Source organism: Pimephales promelas, chromosome 25 (assembly GCF_988280905.1).
Source record: "Pimephales promelas chromosome 25, fPimPro1.hap1.1, whole genome shotgun sequence".
Classification (NCBI taxonomy): domain Eukaryota; kingdom Metazoa; phylum Chordata; class Actinopteri; order Cypriniformes; family Leuciscidae; genus Pimephales; species Pimephales promelas.
Window position 1 is genome coordinate 16,587,565 of NC_142793.1, and position 25,321 is coordinate 16,612,885.

The 25,321-nt window shown below is 36.6% G+C and overlaps 1 protein-coding gene across 1 annotated transcript; it reads left to right on the plus strand.

The window, feature by feature from the left end:
* The first annotated feature begins 1,124 nt into the window (after positions 1-1,124).
* Positions 1,125-23,836, plus strand: syt9b (synaptotagmin IXb). Its single transcript, XM_039647801.2, has 7 exons — positions 1,125-1,610; positions 6,792-7,155; positions 7,369-7,915; positions 19,673-19,793; positions 20,211-20,382; positions 21,438-21,567; positions 23,332-23,836. Exons 1-7 carry the CDS (start codon positions 1,463-1,465, stop codon positions 23,401-23,403), a joined length of 1,554 nt encoding a protein of 517 aa, XP_039503735.2. The 5' UTR covers positions 1,125-1,462; the 3' UTR covers positions 23,404-23,836.
* Positions 23,837-25,321: the final 1,485 nt, after the last annotated feature.

Genomic DNA, 25,321 nt, shown 5'->3' on the forward strand with positions numbered 1-25,321 from the left:
TTCCATTACAGGACTATTGGTATTGGGAAGGATAATGGATCCGTGCTGCTGACAAAGGCATTGCATAATCCATCAAGAAACTGGGATTATCCTGGTCAGATGTCTCTTATGTGCAGACAACACAAAGTGCATTTGTGTATGAGCGGAATAATGGTGGCTGTTACATAAGTGAATACATATTTGATTCAGCTTTCCATTGGAGGTTCTCGGAGTTCATCTTTCTCAAAGGATGAATTTTATTATGTTTTTATTTCATTTTCAACCAGTTGTTTTGCATATATATATATATATATAGTGAGAGAGAGAGATAAATATATATATATATATATATATATATATAGACATATATATTATATTTTTTATATTTATTGTATATTTAAATCATAAATTTGTAACCATATACACAGTATTATATACACAGTAAACTTTATTTAATTTAATGCAGCACCAGTAAACATATATATATATATATATATATATATATATATATATATATATATATATATATGCATACAGGTTTATAATAAATATAAATATTTAAATTAAATATACAATTTATATATTATAAAAATTACTTTAATTTTACAATGCCCTGTATAATGTATAATCCACAGTATTTTATATCTCCTATATTAAAATAAACTATTTAAGTTAAATAAATTTAGATGTAAATTATATATAAAATTAATTAATTTTTTGCAAGAAAGATTTCTATTTTATTTTAAATAAATTTTATTCTATTTGCCAGTAATGAATCACTAGGCCTATATTTTCAAGTTCTGGCAATGACAGTTAGCCTAACTGTTTTTAATCGTAAATTTAATAAGTTTCTATCATCAACATCAGTGCACAAAAAAAAAAAAAAACATGTAGGCCGATTTAATGTCTGGCAACTGCTAATGTTGTTGTTTAACAACTCATTTTAAAAAGTCACTCTCTTGATACCATTCTGGCAGAATTTTCTCCCTTCTCATTTTTTCAATTTCTTAACAACTTGATTTCTTATGGATTTGAGGAGCACAAGTGGGATTTTGTAGCCAAAATGATCCTGTAATAAAGTCTGGTGTGGAGAAGAGCAAAGCTGGTGTGGGAGGAGCAGTTTTAGATTGGCATGAGACAAGGGATCCCAGAAGGCTTGAGGAAGATGCGAGCCAGCCAGCAGCTTTTCATTCATGAAGATGCAATTCAGCTCTGACACTTGCTGTTTTCTTCGGGAGTTGCCCAGCTGACTGTGTGAATTCAACCAGTGTCACCGAGCGCTATGCACCTGACCCAACTATAGACACACTCATGAGTGCAAACTTGGGGGCTTGATCTGAACACAACTGGACACTGTTCAATTCAACTTTCCTTATGGGATTGGTCTGGGCGAGTATGAAGAGCGCTGTCAGAAGCTGGAAGCGGCGGTCAGTGTCTCGATAGGCGTTATAGAAGTGTTCATTCAGAAGGATGCTGGTGGGAAATGCCTGCAGACAGAGAGGATGAGATTTGTGGAAAGGCGCTGGAGCTTCTGTCCGACCTGTGCTCGAGAGGAGAGGTGCACAATGAAAACTGCTTGGAATTCACATACTATTTTCGCGATCTCGGGAGACCGAGATATTCGGACTCTGGTAAGGACAGTGTTGTTTAAAACATGTTTGCTGACGAGGTGTGGTGTATCGTGTAACTAATCAAAACGCCGAAAATCACATTTAAACAGTCGCATTCAGCTTCTTTCAAACTACATATGAATCGTATAGTTTGGCATGGCACTTACAGGTATTTTTTTCTCTCTAGAAAGTTATCAGGAAGGTTTTCTGACGACTTTTCGTGTTTAAAAATGCGTTTTTTTTATTTATATGTTCGGCTAATTAGCAGCTAGCATTGATGAAGTGTTTCTTGTCATTAAAGTAACCACACCCATTAGTTACATAGGCTATATAAAGCAAACAGAAGCCTATTATTAAGATTAAAAAGGCGTACTTTTGTTGTTGTCGTGCTCTTAATTGCTGAGATTATTATTAGATTATTGTTATTTATGTACATTTTCGTTTACTAGACTTTCTTATAACACAGAATTAATGTTTATGTTTTGTTACTATAGTTAACTATATACATATATGATATCTCTACAGACAAATATAATTTTTGACAGATTCTTTTTTACAAAATTATTATCATTTTCTATGTTAACAATGGTATTTGGCTTGTTTTTATATTTTTTCATTTAGACTACATTTTACTTTATTCTTATTTATTTGTTTGTTTGCTTTAGTTTTTATTCTCTGGGCTACATTAATTGGCTAGATCTATTTTACTTCAAGACAACTACACACACACACACACACACACACACACACAAAACAAGCCCTAATCAATCCACACAGTCCAGCATTAATGACCTATTTCGAATTCGAGCTGGCCTGTATTTTGCCATTTGGTAATGCAGCCTACATTCATTCAGATTTAATGCTGCAGCATGTCAGTGTAATTCTAGCAATAATATTCCTGCAGGAACATGAATACGTTTTTTGTTTTGTATCTTTTTGCATTCAGTAGTTAAATTAAACACAACATTTTTACACATGTATTCAGGAAACTTGTGAATCCCCAAAACAACCTGTCAATGATGTCAGAAATAGAGCACTGTTTGATTCAGTATATGGGCTAAACTACACATTAGCTTTACTGAACCTTCATTCATAGATCACGCTCATCCTCAGAGACACAGAGCGGTCAACAGGAAGCCATTAGGATTCCCCACCCTGCTACTCTATACACTTTCTCCTTTGTGATACCCTGCATTGACATCCGTTAACACAAGGCCCTCAGACCCATGGGAGAAAGATTCATACAAGTAATTTGGTCCCTCAAGATGGATTGTACAAGAATTTAATGAAAGGGAACAGCTGGGTTCAGACAGAGAAACCCAGTAAATATACTCTTAGCCTGATGGGAGTTCACTGCAAAGTGCCTGTACGGTGAAAAATCTTTTGTAATAGAACCCAAGGGAACCTGGCACTTTGAGAGGTTAATAACACATCACTGTAATGGATGACTTATGGACAGTTCAGATGGCACGGTGTGGATGCATATTGACAGGTTTATGTATAACAGTGTGTCATTCTTACACGAGAAAGTTTATAACACATCCATGAGCAATGCAACAGTCAAGGGCTATTGACTGTGAAGCTTGAGTCATATTTATTCATAGCTACCCTCACCTATAGTTTCTACTACCGTTGACATCTGGACTGTCATAAAATTGTCTTCGTTTGGTAAACCTGTAAACACCTTTCTACCCTGTGGCAGAAAAAAAACTTTGTATATTGCCATTAAATTTGCGAACAGTCTCCCAGCTTCGATTTGATTGGCTAGTAGCTGCTAGCATCTGCACTCTGCCACCTGGATTCACAGAAGCAGAAATAAAAATAGACATTCGTGAGAGGTTGAGCTAGGTGAATATGGCCTTTCGAACTACCTAAATGCCTTAGCATGCTTATCACACGTATAAAGAATGATTAAATAGTGTTTTTGCATTCATATGTGAACAAATATCCAGAGGCAAAAGGTGTCTGGATTTATGTTACACCTGCTTAAAAAGATGCACAACAACATGATCCCTGGGAATGTACTGTGTCTAGCTTATTAAAATGAACATGCAAATTGAGAGGCAGTTTGTCGGGAAAATCTAGCTGTAATCCATTTGACACCCTAAATCATGGTTTGCCTTGTCTAAGTGACCTGACCTTTTCTTAAAGACATTCGGGTGTGATTACCTCAGGCTTCATGCTCCTCTGTTTCTTATGTAAAAGTGAGTTCATCTTTGCCCATACGGACAAAAAAAACTCAGAAGACGAAAAATGCAATCTCTTTTTTTTTTTTTTTAGGAGCGGGAAAGTAATGGTAAACAAATTCGCTTTAAGCCTGTGTCATTAATCTTGTGTTGGATAAGTGAATAATGTGATGTCAGAGCTTAGAAATGAGTTTAGTGTCTTGTGGGATTGTGAAATCATTTTGAAACCATGAGACGCAATCTTTAGTTTCCATATTTGTAACCATTACAGATGCAGTATGAAGATGTTTCCATAGAGATGCACTGTTCTTTCTGAGTGCTTTTTGTTAGTGCTTTAAAATGAAGAAACATACACAATGAGTCAACAACCCTTAATTGTTTTTGATCTTTTTAAATCTAACTCCCTTTATGGCAGTTGGTCAGTTCACTCAGCGGCCATCTTGGAAACAAAATTTACAGTTATTCAAGTATAGCTTATTTGAATGGAGAAAGAGCTTAATCTATTAAAATGTTTGTCAGTTTTACATTTAAATTGATACAAATTTCACATTAGGAATGAATTGTGCTTTTTTAGCTGAAATTACATAAAAAGGATTGTATTCTTCAAGCTAGTCAGGCTGTGTATAATTATTTTGTATATATATATACACACACATGCATGTATATTTATGAAAAAAATATTATTTACATATAAAATATTTATATTTATTTATATAATATAAATTATATATAAATATATATACAGGATATACATGAAAATATTTCTTAAATATATACAAGCGTGTGTGTGTGTGTGTGTTTATAAATATAAAATAACTATTATAATATAATTATACACAGTGCACCCACATATATTATGTAAACATAAACTTTTATTTTGAATGCGATTAATCGCGATTAATCGTTTGACAGCCCTAGTTATTATATAAAAATTACTTTTTCATCATCTCAGTAATTCAGTTTTTTTTTTTCTTCGATACATCTAATTTGCTTAGATTTAGCATTGAAACAGCTCTGATATTTACAGTACACTTCATTGTCAGTACACATACTGATCTTCATTGTCAGTTCAGATTTAAGCTTGGTGTCCTATTTACCTTACCTTTGAGTTCCACACTGAAACAACATGCATAAAATGGTATCACACTGAATGTGTGTCCCAGTGAGGCTGCTAGTTGGAGCATGTTCTCTGTTGCATCATTTATTCATAATGTGTGTCCGTATCGTAACCCTAAGGACACAGTGGCTGTAGAGAATGTTTTTTTTTTTTTAAGTGCATATTTTTTTATTTTTAGGCAACATGCTGTCATGGCAATTCACAATACAGTATTTTATGTTTTGCTGAATTGTTGGCTTATTCTAATAAATTTGTTCAGTCGGGTTTGTACGATCTTTCTGTCCCATTGACAGTTAAGTTTACGGATGGACCTCCACATTTTTCCCCCCAATTTTGTGTTTTTTTTTTTGGTACAGATCACATTTAATGCAAAATCATCACCACTGTAGGTTATCAAAAACCCAGCCCAAGTGAGAAAAAGTAATACAAACAAAAGTTACATAATGCATTACTTTTCATAGTAGTTACTAATTGGTTACTTTTTTAGGGAGTAACGCTGAGTGTTGTAACTTTCCCAACTCCGATTCTTATGAGACCGGCTTTATTTTAGCACAAAATGCGATTGTTTTATCCCATTTGAGATTTTTTAAATGTAATATTAGCCATAATAATAGAAAACGTGAATTTGTCACAATGTTTTCAAATCAAAATGTCCATATAATTTTGACGTTTCATGCAGACAGGGATATTGTTGTATTGGAAGTGTGCCGGATGTCATGCACATGGTTTAGCGCACTGTTACGCAAATGAAGCCTGTAGTTAATTTACCGTGTCATTGGAATCCCACAGAGTCTATTAAAGTCTGTGGAACAATGCTGAATGCTAATAATAATAATACTGATTACACCTTGACAGCATTACAAAAGGAAGAAATTATTAATCCATTTAATGTATGATTTCCCAGTATGAACCCTGCTGTAGAATCTGTTTTGTGCTCGCTTTTAAATGAGCACTCATGAAATTTCAGAACAGCCAAATCAAGAAAATCAAATCAAAGATATTTTATATGAAGATACTTGATATTTTAGTACTTGATATTTGATGGACGGAAGTGCCAAAGATGTTTCAAATAAATTTATAAGCCCCTAAATATATACATGTTTTTTTTTTAGTTCATAATGCAACACTTGAGCATCTAAGAAAGTCATAGATGTTTGGAATGACATGAGGTGAGTAAATAATGACAGAATTACATCATTTTTTGACTGAACCATAGCTTTAAGTGCATCCTAAGTCTTCCTGTCTCAGGTATGATGACCTGCAAAAGTAGTCTGACCATATATATTTTTACCCCATACAGGGAGTGGACAGAATAGCAGGAGGCAGGGTGGTCTGACAGGGATTCATTCAGTCCACACTGCCTGGGTGGCCTAATTCAGAGAAACCATCTCAAGGGGGTGAGAGAGAGAAAAGAAGAAATAGGGAAGGGATAGGGAAGGAGACAGAGTCAGGAGTGGTTCTTATATGTATCTATTACTGTGCAGTTACAGTTTAAGTTCAAGTCTAATCCAGATATCAGAGATGTCCTTTGCAAAATATCTCAATATCTGGATCACAGAATCCTTTACAGCATTGTAAAGTTTTCAGCTTTTATTTTGAAGGTCCGTGGTTTGGACACACACACGAATAACTTTGAAGCCTTTATTAAATACTTTATTTGTGAAAGTTCACTTTACTGTTCCGAGGCTGAATAATTTCATAAAACTCAACACAATGAAACGGTTCAGTTTACTTAAAATACATCAGTTCTGTGAACTTGAAAGAAAAAGAAAGTGCTAAACACTCAAAAAATGAATTTGACTGAACCAATTCATTGAATTTAAGTTTGTCCTACTCAAACCAATTAATTACTTTGACCGTGTAGTTATGAGCAACTTTCTCTCTTGGTCTTTGCTCCAGATGTGTCTGTGAGCCTGTTGTCCCTTTTGGTGACCACATGTGGCCTGGCGCTGTTTGCCGTCTCCCTGTTCGTGTCATGGAAGTTGTTTTGGGTGCCATGGCGAGATCGCTTCTGGCCCGGCCTAAAGGACCAGCAGGGCGAGCAGCAGCCGGTCCTGGCCGAGGTGGAGGGCATGGAGCGGGAATACAGCGATGACTTTGAGAAGGATCCCATCGGCCCAACGGTGCTCCCAGAGTCAGCCATGAAGATCAGCCACACGTCCCCGGACATCCAGCTGGAGGCCCAGTCTAAGGCAAAGGAGCTCAACCACATCCATGTAGCTCGCGTACAGCGTCAAGTCACCGAACCGACCTCATCTGTCAGGTGAGTCATGTGTTCCTGACTTCATCAGGCATAATCACTCAGCCACCATTTATATTCGTTTAGCAATTCCCAGTTGGCATTTATCAGACAGTGCGAGCCTCTGTGACCTTCAGCTTTAATTAGAGTTCTTTTCAGTCTCGTTATTCGGATGTCTAGCATGGTGGTGACCAACAGAAATCCGCCCCCCCCCCCCCCTTTTTCTTCTCACTTCAGGCACAACTCCATCCGGAGACAGATGAACGTCTCCAATCCCGATTTCAACATGGCCCAGTTCCAGAGACAGGAGTCCATAACAGGTCCAGGCTTGGGACGCATCAAGCCTGAGCTCTACAAGCAGAGGTCAGTGGATGCGGATGACGTCAGGCGAGCGGACAGCTGCGGACGCCTGCACTTCATCATCAAATACGACTGCGACTTGGAGCAGCTCATCGTGAAGATCCACAAGGCCCAAGATCTACCTGCCAAGGACTTTACGGGGACGTCCGACCCATACGTGAAGATCTACCTGTTGCCAGAACGCAAAACCAAGCATCAAACCAAGGTCCACCGCAAGACTCTGAACCCCATCTTCGACGAGGTTTTCCTGTTTCCTGTGGAGTACGCTGAGCTTCCAACGCGCAAGCTCCATTTCAGCGTCTACGACTTCGACCGATTCTCGCGTCACGACGTCATTGGCCAAGTGGTGGTGGACAACTTCCTGGATCTACCTGACTTTCCACAGGAAACCAAGCTCTGCAGGGATATCCTTTATGTTAGTGCGGTAAGTCTTCCACTGTGTGTGTATATACTGTATGCTAGTCATGTCAGTATTACTCCTGAATTTGCCCTTAAACATGTTGTGTGCTCAGTCCTCTCAAATAATGTTGTTGTGGCAGAATTTCTAATAAGTGAGAAAAGTAACATTCATGAGTGGAAAAAAAGGCTGTTTCGTCACCTGAGGTGAGGTGTTGGTTGAGTTGGCTGGCATATGCACTGTTGCGACTCAAGAAGGTTTTATCCAGGTACAGGAAGCTGCTATTGGAAATCTAGGCAGGGAATTTATACATTGATGATATTGTTAGTTTAAATTAAACCAAACACAAGAAAAGTTTGTTTTTTCCCTTGATTTCAGTAATTATAATCATTTTCTATATGTATATTTTCTGTATTTTTATGTTTATTGAAAACACTATATTATAATTAGTGAAATCAAGGAAAAAAACTTTGTTTAAAAGTTTAGTTAGTAAGATTTTTAAAAAAAATAATAATAATACTTTTGTTTAGTAAGGATGCATTTTGAAGATTTCCTTTTTGTTTGAAATGCTGTTCTATTGAACTTTCTATTCATCAAAGAATCCTGGCGGGGAAAAAAATTTTCCACAATATATTCCACAAAAATAATCTGACACATATATATATATTAGTGCTGTCAAATGATTAATTGCGATTAATGGTATCCAAAATAAAAGTTTGTGTTTACATAATATATGTGGGTGCACTGTGTATAATTATTATATATTTATAAATACACACACATGCTTGTATATATTTAAGAAATATTTTCATGTATATAGATTTATATATATTTTATATTATATATAAATATAAATATTTTATATATAAATAAAAAAATTCCTAAATATACATGCATGTGTGTGTGTGTGTGTGTGTGTGTGTATATATATATATATATATATATAATTATACACAGTGCACCCACATATATTATGTAAACAAAATCTTTTATTTTGGTTGCGATTAATCGCGATTAATTGTTTGACAGCCCTAATATATATATACAGTATATATATACACACACACACACAGATTATATTCATGTAAAAAAAAATCCATTTATAAAATTATTAAGCATCACATAAATGTTTTGCAATGTGCTCAAATCTCCAACGGATTCGAACACAAACGTGTACTTTTGGCAATATTATTATTATAGTGGTGTTAACAGTTCATTTTAACACCTTGAAATATAAATGGAACTGGAAATGGAATTATAAGTCCATTTGTAGCCGTTGTGAAGTGAATGCAGTTAATGGTCATGCTGAAAGAACAAGTGAAAATATTTGAGGATAGTTTTCTCTCTCCGATCACTTTCATGCTTCAGAGGGAGCAACATAAAAATATACTTTGAGAAGTGTGAATATTTCATAAGCACACATGGCACACGTAGGGGTGACCTATATTTGAAATAGCTGGAGAGTTTGCTCTGACATGAATATACGGTGGTCTCAGGTTTATTGTTTTAAATTGAAGGAGTGCGGGATAGATGTCTGATGGGGTGAAATTGATCCGTCTCATAAGTGGACCTGTGCCAGTTGTCTGGGGTAAATGCCCTCAGCCTAGAAAGAAAGACAGAGGTTTTTGTGTGCAGACGGTCTTAGGACATACTGTACTTAAAGGAATATTTCACTCCCCTATAATATTTTGAAACCTGTTTTTTCTTTCACAATTTGTTTTGAAGCTTTACCTGTAATTTTACATTTTAAATAACCAAAATAGTCTCAACTGTTTTGTGGTACTGAGCTAAAATACAGGACAAACTGCATTCTGTGGGGATTTAATGTGGATCTCAATTCTGTTCCCTTTAAATGAAGTATGCTATAGATTGAATTTAATTTGGTTGGTTGGTAACCATATTGTCTATTTGAATATTGTCCATGCTATAAATGAGTCTTCATCGTTGTTGACATCGTATTCATGTATTTCACTGGATCTAGAGGTTGATAGAGAGCACCACAGGCTGTTTCAGTGCATATAAGTGGGCCATACCTCTAGGGATCACCTCTTGGTGGAACACAATCCACACGTGCCATAAATGCATGAATCCTTTTTGGAGGCTTGATTGTGTATCTAACAAAACTTATATAATAATACTATGGTGTAAGAGTCAGACTTTACATTTCGATAACTGTATGTATGTTGAGGACTTAAACAATTATACAGTTAATGGTTTTCCTGTGTTTGGTCGTCATTTGCACATATTCATAAAACAATTACTTTAAGATGAGTGGATTACCATTGCAGCCCATTTTGCTTCTGACATATTTCTTATTGCAACAAGATATTTAATTGAAAAAAAGTAGGATGGAACTTAACCAAGGATGGTTTCAATGGTGAAGAGTGGGTGTTAAACACAGTATTGGAGCAAATTTTAATGAGAGTTTGCTAAAACAATGGCTAAATAGTTTAATTCAATTCAATTCAGAGCAGCATTGCCAAGTCTGCGGTTTTACCGCAATGTTGGGCTATTTTTACATTGTTGCCATGGGTTGTTGTTTTTTAGCCCGCAGGTTGAAGCGAACACCCCCGGGAAACTACATTACCCCCGGAACATGATTTTTACCATTTTTACCGGGGAATCCCCCAACCCGAACAGGATTGGGGTTGTTTTGGCCTCCCTTGGTTGACTGGGTTTTAAATAGCAATAGCAACCCCCGATTCAGAGGCTTATATAAGCACAGCTCATGTTTTCTAAAAGTATAAGGGTCAATCTTTTTACTTTAAGTTGACTTTAAAAGTGTAAATCAGTCTTTTCCCCAACTAACAAAGTGCTGCGGGACTGACACCAAAACCTGGAAGATTAATTCGCCAGGTTTTTTTATGATGGGGTTTTTGAGTAAAACACAAATTTATGATATTTGGATGTTTTGTTCTACAACATAAACTGCACACACCCCCTAAATGTCCCTATATAGTTAGCATTACTTATAGTTAAAATAACAGTTACGTTTCAAAATTCGTGTTTTCTATTATGGGTGTTTGTGTAAATTTACGTTGTAGAGCAAAACGTCCAAGTATCGCCAACATAAGCTTACCACGGATCTCATTTTACTCATAAATGTAAAAACCATTAGGAAAATCTTTGGCGAATTATTTTTTCAGGTTTTGCCGTCATCTCTGGAGCACTCAGATAAATCATGTTTACGCAAGCACTTGTTGATCTTATTGGATAAAGCCGACTGTGATTAATAAAGGCAAAAATAAATAAATAAATAAAAAATATTAAATTTGTAGCCGATTTATCTTTCTGCTCTCTCTATCTGATCGAATCAGGTTAATTTCTATTTTGGCATCGATCAGCTAACAGTGTAGCACAGATGTCAGAGTGCTCTCTACCTTCATGCTAACTCTGTATTACTTTAGGGATTCTGAGTAACTTGTTAAAAATGCATGAGAGTTCCAGCAGCACAGCCGGTCTTAGATTGAAATGAAATACAATCCACTGTACACGATCACGACATGCGAATACAACTTTCCGGATATCACCTCTGGAAAAAAAAAAAGCAACTTTAACCTTTATGGGTTTTTTTGCACGCAAGTCATTTGCATTTCAATCTGAATGAATGATTATGTTTGCTCAGATCTATTCAAGGTGTAATTCGGCTCTGCCTATAAATAAAACACAAGCTAGTTAAATGTACGAAAAGGCCAATCCATTCCACTCAGCTGGAGAGAGAAAGATTGACGCAGCTCTAATCCGGAAGAGTAAAAAGGTCGATCAGCAGGATTTAGTGCAATTGAATCTCCTCTAACCATGAGACATTTACCTCAGATTGTGACTGAAATGACACTTTTTGTAAACTTGAAACGAAGGCTTTAATCTAGCAATTCTTGGCTTGGGAATGATTGTTATACAAGGTAGTTGCTTGTTTCCCATTAGTGTTCTTGCATATCCTGATGCCACATGGTTTTCAGCATCATTACTCCAGTCTTCACCGTCACATGATCCTTCAGAAATGAATATTAATCCCACTGACCCCAAACTTATTTATGAAGAAAAGTAGCCTTTAAAGTTAATGTAATCCAATTGTATTTATCCTAATCCCATGCCACCATTCTACAGCAAGCAATACAACAATCTGACTGAGGTGGAGAGAGTTGTAACAAAGCAAACCTTTATTTTCTTTTTTGAAAGATGGGTATTTCAGCAGACATTTTGAAGCCATTCACAGATAATATAAAGCCTTATGGCAGTTGAAAGAGAGACTAGGTCTGCATTTAGTTACAGACAAAAGGAAAAATGGACATATTGACACACGTATGTGACACACTTGTGTGTTTTTAGGTTAGATGACAACACTATGCAACCGTATAATTGTGAGACAGGTGCAAAAATGACAATTGTGAGAAATAAAGTTGCAATTATGAAAATTAGTTGCAGCTGTTAGACTGAGATGTTGAGACACACAATTACAAGAAGTAAAGCCTCAATTTTGAGACATGAAGGCACAATTGTGATGCATAAAGTTATATTTTGAGACAAAAAGGAACAATTTTGAAATCTAAGATTCAGTTAGGAGAAATAAAGTTGTAATATCTAGATGTAAAATTCACAATTGTTAGACATACAGTTTACAAAGCTGTCATTTTGAGACAAAAGAACAATTTTGCCTACTTTGTGATAAGCTGAATAAAAGCTGATAAAAAGTAGCCCTACTTTGTGATAAATAAAATAACCACAGAATCGGAGATAGCCCTTGAAAGATTAAGCTGTTAAATTATACTAAATACTTAAATATTAAAATTAGAGTATCCACAGAATCGAAAATACAAAATAGTAAACTGAAACAATAGGAGAACTGGATATAAGGAGAATCTACTTGCGCGCTCTTGCCGCTTCCACAGTCTGACCGGTTTGTCCTGGCCTTCTGCTGGAAGTCCTCAAACTTATATCTGTTTCCCGGGCTGTCTCAGCCGAGCAATTAATAATCCGAAAATCGGTGACAAATCGAAACTAGGCCTTGGCCAGTGACTTACTTAAGTGCTATGCAATTTAGATTGCAATACTATTGAAACACGCAATGCGTCTAATTAAAAACATATTTGTGAGAAGGTAAAAAATTAAAAATAACCCCAGAATCAAAAAATAGCCCTACGTTGTGATAAATAAACTGTTAAATTAAAATAACCACAGAATCGGAGATAGCCCTTGTGATCGATTAGGCTAAGCTGTTAAATTAAATAACACAGAATCGAAAAATAGCCCATTTTGAGATATAAAGATACAATTATGAGAAATGTATTTGTAATTTTTAGTGTAAAATTCACTATTGTAAGACCAACAGCAAAATTGCCCTCTCTTAGTTGAGTTTATATGAAATTAGGTTTTGTGCCATTCAGTTTCTGCATGTGGTCTTGTCACAAAATGGAAAATCTGTGATTAACCAAATGTTAACAAGCCTCTTTATTTTGCCCTGACTTTCATCAATGTTTTCATTACGCTCTTTCTTTCTAATGTGGCGAGCAGACCTTGTTGATAAGTGGGGGTGGGTGGGATTGGAGATGGAGAATCACACTAGATAGACTCTCTTCGAGCCAATATTCAACCTCTTCACAACTGCACTATAATTTCATTCACAGTTCGCAAGTGACCATAATTTTACCGCTGACTTGATTTAAGTGCTTAAGAGAGCAGAGGCGTCTGTTATCCTATAGTCTACAGATGGAAGGGCGTAATTCAATTACCTCACCAGAGAGGAATTGGATTCATGAGGTCCAACCCTTAATATCTCTCACACACACAAAAAGAGGGTGTGTTCTGGGCATTATTAGCTGGTTGTCCCACGCCTCTTCCCACCACATCCCGCCCCCTTTACCATGACATGGAAAATAGAAGACAAAATACACTTGTATTCAAGAAAACGCTGCTTCTCAAGGAAATTTAATTTGTTTTAAGGATTTAAAAAAAAATGTTTTAAATTTGCTCGGTAGTTGTTTAAAACACAAGTAGTGTAACTCGACCTAGGAAGGTGACGCAAAATAAAACGTTGTGCTTTTCTAAGCATGTAAAATGGATAACTATATTGTACGGCGGAATACCACAGCAAGTGCTTGGTAGCACTTTAACTGGTGTCGAATCATTCCTATTGCCATTTTACAACATTGGACGTTTTTAAAACAATTTCCTCCAAGTGCATCGATGGGTGAGTTGAAACTCATTATAATATGCAAAACTGTTATCCACTCACAGCAAGTGTTCAGTGCAAGACGCCTATAAAAACCGAGCGTTTTTCAGCTAGGCTCAAAACTTGGGTACAAAATAGCCTATTACTTATTCATTTTGATGTTTTTGAATGCAAAAACCAAGCGAACGTCATAAGTTGACCTCACACAACAATATAATAAAATTTAAAAAGCCAGTTCATGACCTTTAATCTTTTGAATAAAACGCAGCATAAACATTCTTTAAAATGTCTTCTTTAGTGTTTCACGTATAAACTAAGTCTTAAAGGTTTGGATCTACATGATGATGACTTTTTAGTGAACAAATCCTTTAAACAAAAGCCTCTAGCATTTAATTTCTTAATTTTGTTTGCTGCTTGCTTCAAAAGACAACGCATTTGTCTTTATAATGAAGCAATGAGGATTTGGCTTGATGAGAAGAATCCAATTTAGGATTTAATTTGCAACAAGAGTCAACCTCTCTTACCTCTCCTTTAATGAAGGCTGTGCATCGTATGGATGAGACGAAGGCAATAAGAAGAAACATTACCTTACTCCCTTACACATACTCCCTTTCCTAGACACTAATTATGATGTGCAAAGAACAGCAGACACAAACTGCCTACATTACATCAAACCCACAGGCCATCTCATTTATTGATCTTTCTGCACTTGGCTGACACTAGGGATATCGTCCAGGTTTATTTAAATAAAATTGCCACAAAAAACAGCACAGTTACAATGCAAAATTGTTAGCACAAATACAAATACACTTTTTAAAAATGAGTTTGAGTTATATACTACTGTTCAAAAGAGACTTTTTTATGTTTTTGAAAGAAATCTCTTATGTTCACGGCATTTATTTGATCAAAAATACATTTTATTTTATATTATTACAAATTAAAATAACTCTTCTATTTCAGTGTATTATAAAATGACATTTATTTCTGTGATGGAAAGGCAAGTGTCACATGATCCTATGCTGAAACGTTTCTAATATGTTGAAAACAATCGTCCTGCTTCAAATGTGGAAACTGGACACTTTTTTAGAGGAATTGAACAGCCTTTATTTGAAATAGAATTGTTTAACGTTATAATTATCTTTATCCTCGCTTTTAAATCAAATATAATGCGTTCTTGCAAAATAAAATGAATGAACCGAAAATTTCCAATAGTAGTTTTTATTTCTTCTGGTGAACGCAAAAGAATATATGTTCAAAAGAATGTCTTTAGTTTTTTGGACATACAATGAAGGTGGAATCCAAATATGTTGTTTAGACGCCAATCGCTTTAAAATTTTGTGTTCTACAGAAGAAAGAAAGTCATAGTGAATAAATAAGAACGGAATTAAACTCTTTAGGTGAACTGTCCATGTTGTTCGGAAAGTACTTGTCACTTTTGTGCTTGCCACTAAACTAATCCTTTAGCAATGTTTGAGTCCATGTTCCAAAGACAATTAAAGGTGATAGAGAAGTAGTTTCGACTGTGGATCATTCTGCGCTTGAGTCTGATCTCTGTGAGGCAGTAAAACACCATCCAGTTCCAGTTCATCCCTGTAGAGCATTAATGAACACGACGCTCAGCGTAGCCGACAGGACCGGACGCAGCGCTGCGACCTGGCCAGATAATGAGCCTATCTCTGCCGCCTGCCTCCGTGACCTTTCTGCTTCACCGTAATAGATGGGGCCTCCTACTGTGCGAGAAGCCTGAGGGCTGTGAAGTGCTCCGAGTGGGACTGATCTATCTTAACAGACCCTCTGAGCTCCTCAAATACACACAATCACAGATGATTAGATTTGTCAGGAAGCCTTAGAAGCCCAATGAGGTGTGCTGACCACTCATGCAGTTTCCTTTACAGTGCACAAAGTCACTTCCAGAAAGTCCATGACCAGCACTAGGCATAAACCCATTTGCTAAATCAGAGAATAACATCCTTGATATAAGTCTGCAGTATTTAAGGTCGAGTCTAAGTCAAGTGTAACACCTTTAAGCATTTGAGGTTGAGTCTAATTCTACCTCAAGCCTCAGGTGTTTAGGGTAATTTAGTCCAAGTTAAAGGAGTAGTTCACTTTTGAAAGAAACTTTTGCTGATAATTTACTCACCCCCATGTCATCCAAGATGTCCATGTCTTTCTTTCTTCAGTTGAAAAGAAATTAAGGTTTTTGATGAAAACATTCCTGCATTTTTCTCCATTTCTCCATTGCACTTTACTGGTAACCAAACAGTTCAAGGTCCAAAAGACACTTTCAGTACAAACTGCAAACTGTTCAAAGGGCTTTAAACGATTCCAGACGATGAATAGGGGTCTTATCAAGCGAATGGAATCATATCTGGAATCATTTAAAGCCCTTTGAACAGTTTGCAGTTTGCACTGAAACTGTCTTTTGGACCTTGAACCGTTTGGTTCCCACTGAAGTCCTGGAATGTTTTAATCAAAAACCTTAATTTATTTTTACTCCTTAAGTATCTCTCCTTTTTACTTGTTTATTTTTCTTAGCCACTGGTACTTATTTAATTTTATATTTTGTAAATTAGTTTTGAAACAGTAATATATATATATATATATATATATATATATATGTACCAAAGTCAAAGATAAATACTATAAAAAAAGTCTTAAAATCAAAATTTGCTGTGTAAAAGTGTACGTTTTTTTAATGTTTTTGAAAGAAGTCTCTTATGCTCACCAATGCTGCATTTATTTGATCAAAAATACAGTAAAAACTGTAATATTGGTAAATATCATCATTTAAAATAACTGTATTTAATTTGCCATGATCCTTCAGAAATCATTCTAATACGCTTAATACATTTATTATTATTATTATCATTAATGTTGAAAACAGTTGTGCTGCTTAATATTTTTGTGGATACTGCAATAAAAAGATGAAGGATTCTTTGATTAATAGAAAGCTGAAAATGATAGCATTTATTTGAAATACAAACATTTTGTAGCATTATAAAGGCTTTTACTGTCACTTTTTATCAATGCTTCCTTGCTGAAAAAAGTTTTAATTTGTAGTGATCGGACACTATATGTATATATTGCTAAGCAAAACAAAGTTTCTCTTTTAATGCCCACTGATGGGTCTCATGCATCTTCGAGATCATTCTCTTGAATCCTTTGGCGGTGGAAAGAGATGAGAGACTAAGTAATGTTAAGAGTTCTTACATGCTCTCAGCAACATTACACACCCATCTGATCCCAGTGCAGAGCGTGTCCATTAACATAGATCAGTTAATAATTGACAGCACGTGAAAGTTCTAGTAGCTGTGGGATCTGCCAGTGCTTGGCTGCTGTGTGCATTAAAGGCCCATTTGGGTTCTGCACACTCTTTGATTCATTACTAATGTATGTCCGTCGTCTTCTCTTCCGTCCTGTTGTGTCATTGCATTAACGCGCTGAAATGAGCCACAGAGCTGCATGTAATACATGTATACATAACAGTTGACCGATGGTGACCCAAGAACCACATAGTTACCTAGATGACATCACGATTGTGCTCTGAGGTAATATTTAACCCTAGTTTACTCCGGGGGCTTGTCCAAGCACCTGGTTAGCATAGTCTAACAGTCTTTTTCCAATGACCATTCACAAGTTTATTTTGATGAAATTCATTTTTAAATAATTTAAACACTCATCAGCCACTTTATTAGGTACATCTTCAATATCTAATCAGCCAATCACATGTCAGCAACTCAATGCATTTAGGCATGTAGACATGGTCAGATGATCTGCTGAAGTTCAAACTGAGCATCAGAATGGGGAAAGGTGATTCAAGTGACTGATGGAAAGGCAACAGTAACTCAAATATCCACTCGTTCCAACCGAGATCTGCTGAAGAGCATCTCTGAACACACAACATGTCAAACCTTGAAGCAGAAGAGCTACAGCAGCAGAAGAACACACCGGTGTCAGATAAGAACAGGAAACTGAGGATACGATTCTAAACAGCTCAACAAAATTAGATTTTGGATTGCTAAAATTGCCTGGTCTCGATTTCTTTTGCGACATTCAGATGGTAGGGTCAGACAACATGAAATCATGGATCCATCCTGCCTTGTATCAACAGTTCAGGCTGCTGTTTGACATTTTCTTGGCACACTTTGGGCACTTTTGTACCAATTGAGCATCGTTTAAACACCACAGTCTACCTGAGTATTGTTACTGACCATCGCTTTATGACCACAGTGGACACATCTTCTGATGGATACTTACAGCAGGATAACTCACCATGTCACAAAGATCAAAATGTCTCTTGAATTTGATAATGAGTTCACTAAACTCTAATGATCTCCACAGTCACCAGATCTCAATCCAATAGAGCACCTTTGGCATGTGGTGAAACAGGAGATTCACATTATGGATGTACAGCCCACAAATCTGCAGCAACTGTGGGACGCTATCATGTTAATATAGACCAAATCTCTAAGAAACGTTTCCAGCACCTTGTTAAATCCATACCACCATCAATTTTAAGGCAGTTATGAAGGGAAAAGGGGGTCCAACCCGCAAGGTTTAAACAGTGATAAATATTGTTGGATCCCACTACACTGAGGCTTATTTTGATGTAATGTTTTTTTTTTATGGATTGCATTTTTAGTAAATTATACGGACGACAAAAAAGGTGCAAAATGTGCCTATTTTCAGATGTGATAATTAGGCAGCAGGTTTCTGCTCGCTGTTATGAGTGGATTGCAAAGTGCAAGAACAGAATTCCCGTGAGGTGAAACGCTTCTCTGTTCCCATACTTCTTTTTGAGTCCTTACTGTATGTCAGACAAACGTAATTATGTGTTTTATTTCTTAAAGTGGTTATATTGTATGAAGTTTAATGATATTGTATGCCCATTTAATGATTCTTGCACCAAAAACTGTTGCAATTTTGCTGTACGTGGCAGTTTTCTACCCTCTTTCTGACCTTTTGAAATGAGCAGGCTGCCGTTGCATGTGTAATGAGTTGCTGTGTTTACTTGCACGCTTGCTGTGGGGACCAACACGATTGGCACTGCTTCATTCTTCAATAACTGCGTCTTTGCCAAGCATGAATTACATTGACACATTCAACAAACAATATGTGCCTTTCAGCTCTGTTTGAAATCGCTTAGTCTTAATCTGCATTGCTATTTGTGTTCGTTGTGAATATGCAGGCCATAAGAAGTAATACGTTTTTTTTTTTAATCACTTTTACTCACGACATGCTAGCTGGCAACAAAGGATTCCATTCATGCTAAGCTAGCAGCGGCACTGCCAAACTACCAAAGTAAAAGACAAAAATGCTTTTGCCCACCTATCTAAATGTACAGTAGGAAAGTGTATTTTCTAGTGTGTGTTCCTTTAACTCCACAAATAAAACATGTTTTCCATGGTATGATTCCTAAGAGTGTTTAAAAAGCCATTTCTGTACAAATTGTGTCCAAGAAAGAGTTAATAATACTACACACTGCTATGGAATGACAGTTACAATGACCAGAAGCTCAAAGAAGACTTGTAAATGTTATTTGATTTGCACTAAATCAGCTCATGTGATTCTTTCCGTTAATGTATCCTGTTTCTGTATTGCTGTGTCTCTTCTAGGATAATGTGGATCTGGGAGATCTGATGTTTTCTCTTTGTTACTTGCCAACTGCCGGCCGATTGACAATAACGATAATTAAAGCCAGAAATCTTAAAGCCATGGACATCACAGGAGCGTCTGGTAGGCTCCTCACCTCTACATGACTTATTGTCTCCGCAGTAATGATTTTTTGGTGTCATCATGACATATTAAAACAAAGGCGCCCTGGGCTCTCTAAAAGAGCATTGATTTCATCGATTAAACACTTGAGAATGTGGCTGGAGATTTTACATAAACAAGTAGTGCTAACTGCTAAGTGAGGTTGGCAAATCTGATAAAGTCAGAATTGTGAGATATTTATAAACTCTCCCATATATATATATATATATATATTCACAATTCTTATATAATATAAAGTTGCAAACTCGCATTTGCAACTTTATATCATGAAAATCTGACTTTATAACTCGAAAGTGCAAGTTTATATCACAATTCTGAATATATATCACGCACTATATACAGTACATCTGACTATATATTCTCTTCTGTTTTTTTAAGATCCTTACGTAAAGGTTTCTATAATGTGTGACGGCAGGAGACTGAAGAAAAGGAAAACTTCAACAAAAAGGAACACACTTAATCCAGTCTATAATGAAGCCATTGTTTTTGATGTTCCACCTGAGAACATTGACCAAATAAGTCTTTTGATAGCAGTCATGGACTATGACCGGTAAGGTATTAAAGTGTCTTATTAGCATTATCTTAAAACTAGTTACTAGCGTTATATCACTGTTTTACGTCACTGTCACATTTACAGCAGAACGAACTAAAGCGATAACACATCAGAATGTGTCGTATTGGGAAGTCTAATTCATTTTAGCGAATTGGCTTGTTCAAACGATTCATTTATATGAACGGATTCATAAATGATTCACTGAGTTCATGCACAGTATTTTACTGATTCTGCAGTTCATCACCGTTTTTGACCCATTTATATAAATTAGGATGTTTTCTATGTTTTCATTGCATTTGCTTGTACATTTAGTTGTAGTTGCATGCCTGTAAATAAACTTTTTAACCCCTTACATAGCTTCTACATAGCTAGCTAGCTAGCATAGCTAGCTACCTTTTGTTATTATCTTGTACTACTATTTCTTGTACTACTGTAGCTTTACTGTAGTTCAGCCTGTTGAAAAGAGCGTTCAAACCATCATAAACCAGCTTGGTCTGGTTAGAAAAATCAGTCCTGTCAAAGTCGCTTCCCCAACACTTTTGTTAATCCTTCAGTTTTAGCAGAGCTAATCTAAAGGTACAGCTAGCAGCGTGGTGGGAGCTAGTGAGCATTCAGTGTCAAATTTGAACTGAAAAGAAGTCTCATTTAAATTAAATATGCTTTTAATTTTTGCCAAGCACAGTGCTTAGAGACTATAGAAGTTTATTCTTAGTGCTGGTGGGTGATCTGAGGAACAGCCTGAGCTGTATATTCCCAATGCAGCGAGAGATTCATATCAGATTTAGATCACTGTCCTGTTTGAGAAGTACGAACCGCAGACACCGCATGCTGCAAAAATAAGAGAACAGAGAATGTATTGGATGGAGACATTTGTGTCTTTGTGATGCAAGATATATAAAATATTTTAAGATGTATAAATATTTTACAAAAATCGTCATATTTTTTTTGCTGAAGGGGTAGATGTGGCTCTTTAAAGTTGTAAGACATCGTTTTTTTGGCACCCTGACTCAACTGTCACATTAAGCATGGATATATACTCTTCTCATTCACAGCGTAGGTCACAATGAGGTTATCGGTGTGTGCCATGTGGGAAACAGAGCTAAAAGTTTGGGACGCGATCACTGGAATGAGATGCTCACATACCCACGCAAACCCATCGCCCGCTGGCATCCGCTTGTTGAGGTAATGTTGAGCTTACGACTATCACTTTATTTCAGTTTCAACAGCTCCATTTGGAGACCTAGGTTCACTACATTACATTTGCTGATGTTTTGAAATTCCTCTGAATCAGTCAAATAATCTTTAAATTTACACTTCAAACCAGAACTGTATCCATCCATCCATCCATTTAATTTTGTATCTATCTATACATACATCCATCCATCTATCATTCTAACTATCCAACCATCCATCTATCATTCTATCTATCCACCCATCTATCCATCCATCCATCTATAATTCTATCCATCCATCTATCTATTCATCCATCTATCATTCTATCTATCATGCATCCATCATTCTAAGTCCTTTTGAACTCATGTAAGCTTCAATTCTTATTTTTTTATCTATCTATCTGAAACATGTTAGCAATGCGACATGTACTAGCAACCGCATAGCTGCACCCTAGCAACCACCCCGAGTACCCTAGAAACCACACAACACCCCAGTCAGAGTATCCTAGCAGCCACATAGAAACACTTTAGCAACCTCATTCTATTTTTTATCTATCTATCTGAAACATGCTAACAATGCGACATGTACTAGCAACCACATACTGTAGCTGCACCCTAGCAACCACCCCGAGTACCCTTGAAACCACACAACGCCCCAGTCAGAGTATCCTAGCGGCCACATAGAAACACTTTAGCAACCACATTCTATTTTTTATCTATCTGAAAAATGCTAACAATGCGACATGTACTAGCAACCGCATAGCTGCACCCTAGCAACCACCCCGAGTACCCTTGAAACTACACAACACCCCAGTCAGAGTATCCTAGCAGCCACATAGAAACACTTTAGCAACCACATTCTATTTTTTATCTATCTATCTGAAACATGCTAACAATGCGATATGTACTACAGTAGCAACCGCATAGCTGCACCCTAGCAACCACCCCGAGTTGAAGGTCTACTTCATTAAATGTGGCCATGCGTTCCCTTTAAATCAAACTCAACTTGGACATTGCAAATGCCATGTTCTACAGTTTTCTACTATTCTGAGATTTTGGTATTCAGAATTTGAGTTCAGTAGATGATTTTGTTTTCCTTTTAGAAGTGAGAAGCAACTGTTTAGCTCTTAAAGTTGCAGGAAGTTTACTTTTCGAAGTATAAAGACTTGATTTCTCATACAGTATGGTGCTTTATTGCCTTTTAGTGTAACACTGTCAGTTTCATCATCTTCTTTTCCTTTTTTTAAGGCTTTTCTCACATTACTGCACTGAAATCATGTTTGCAAATCTATGACCTCTCAGGAGCCCAGACTACACATCTTTAATAATTCACAATCCCTGTCCTCCTCAACCACATTATGCTCCCCGAGTCACCGTAATATCAAACAAAAGGGAAGCTTAAACGTTCTCATACAGCCAGCATTATCTCGACTGGCATAACCAAATCTGAAAATCGCATCTCGGAAGACGGAGGACAACATAACGTCAAGCAAAAATAAGTCATTTTAGGGAAATCTGAGGTCGATGAAAGGGTATCGTGAGCTGATTTTTGCAGCCGTGGCACAATCACAATTGATTTGAAGGCGAAAATGAGCCGTTCAGGCGCTAAGAGGACCATTGTGACAATATGTGCAGCACTTCAGCCGTTCATTGTCAGGAAATTGGATTTCGTCTCTTCCCACGATGTGGATTATGTCTGAGCTTTAAATATGATTTTCAGCATCTGATCTGATTTGAGTTGTCCTCTGCTAACCCTCATTTTTCTCTCCGGCAGTGGGTTGTTCAGACCACGACCGGCGGTAGCCAAGACTCCTGTAATTCCCTGAGGACACCTCCATCCCCGTAATGGACACCGTGAAATATCAGCCATGGAGAAACCCGACAAAGTCCAGTTCACAACTTTAATGAAAGGGAAAGCGCAAGAGATCTCTCGGTTCTGTTTAAGGTCACTTTAAATGTGTGCACACACTCAATGCAGTAAACACGCAGGACACCTTAGATGTACTGTAAGATTTCCTGGATGGAAGAAGAGTGTCAAGTCCACTGCATGTGAAGTGACCGTGTGTGTGTGTGTGTGAGGTTATAAATCGAGCCTTGAACATTGTTCCGCTTTTGTTGCAAACTTTAGTTGAGAGGCAAGTATTTTTGACATTGTCATGTTTTATGTATCTGTAGAACACATTGTAATACACTAATATTGTTTGAAGTGTAGTGCATGGGGTCTATTTTGTGGTATTTTATTGTAAAAACTTACTGTATAAAAATATATAAGAAATGCATTGCAGACTCGAGTCATGATTTATGATTTAAAGCAAAAAAAAATTAGTTTCAAAAAAGTTCTATCAAAAGTTTGGGGTCGGTATGATTTTTTTAAAATGTTATTTTCTTTTAAAAAGTCTCTTCTGCTCACTATCAAAAATACAGTAACAACATATTGTGTAAGATTATTACAATTTAAAATAACTGTTTTAAGATTTCATGGAGCCACATCTTTTCTATTTATTTGATTTGTTTTAAAGAAAGCCTGCAAACTGATTCAGATAAAAGATATTAACCCTTGTGCATCCTCTATGGACATTTTTGTCCTCTATAACCCTTGATGCACAAGGGTTAAATAAGTACATAAAGCAATAAAAACACAATATGGGTAAAAAAATCATTACAATTACAATAAAACTAACCTAATGTTTTAGTGTTTAACCTCATTTGGTGTTGAAACGTAATCAATCAAAAATAACTGTATTTACATCCGGTGTGTTTGCGGAGTATTGCTAGCAAGCCGTATACTGCACTTTAGGAGTGTTGTTTGTACTTTCTGAAATTTCTGTCTGTGAAGATGAAGTTAAATTTTAGTCAGGCTGCTGCTTTAGAAGGTTTTAGGGTTTTTTGTTGGATGTACAAAGGCATTCCCTGAATGAGAGAGATCAAAGGTGAAGGTTGTAATTTTCGCTCAAATGATTCCCCTTCTTGCCCTCACCAGGCCCGACCACACATGACTGATGCTCGTCTGCTCCGAAATCAGTCTAGGGTAAAATATCCTATACAGAGCTCCCTGACAAAAGTGGGAGAAAAAAAAATGCAATCTGCAAGAAAAGATGATTGATGGCTCTTTAATCAGTGTCCTGCTGCACTCAGGCTTCCTGACGTGTGGAGCGACCTGGGTTCAGATCTGTGCGAGGGGGTCTAAACTTTTAAAATTATACTCGTCATGCTGTGCTTTTTACCGGAGTCGGTGGACGAGGACTGATGATAGAAAAGATGTTCCTGCCTGTTATCAGGTGGAGATCACAATTACTGACAGCTGGGCCTGGGTGGGAGAGCTGATTGCTGAAGAAAGAGCAGCTAAAGCAAGTCAGGAAGACTCAAAAGGGTTAGGATCAGGAATGCAGCGGTGCATTGCTTCTGGACGTATTTAAAATGCAATTTAAAAAAAATTAACTTTTTTTAAAATTATTAATAAATTAGATTTTAATAAAGGGGTAATTACCTCTCCTCATCAGCATGACTGTAACTGGGTTGTCACTTGGGGCCTCCAAGTTATGATATTCGATCCCTGATTATGATTGTGGGCAATATAAATGTAAACCATGTAAAAAAAAATTATCATCCTCCACACTCTAAAAAATGCTGGGTTGTTTCAACCCAAATTTGGGTCCAATATGGACAAACCCAAATGTTGGGTAAAAAATTTACAGCTGAAAGTTAAAGTTGGGTTAAAATTTTAAATTACATTTTTAACCCAACATTTAGGTTGTTCCATATTT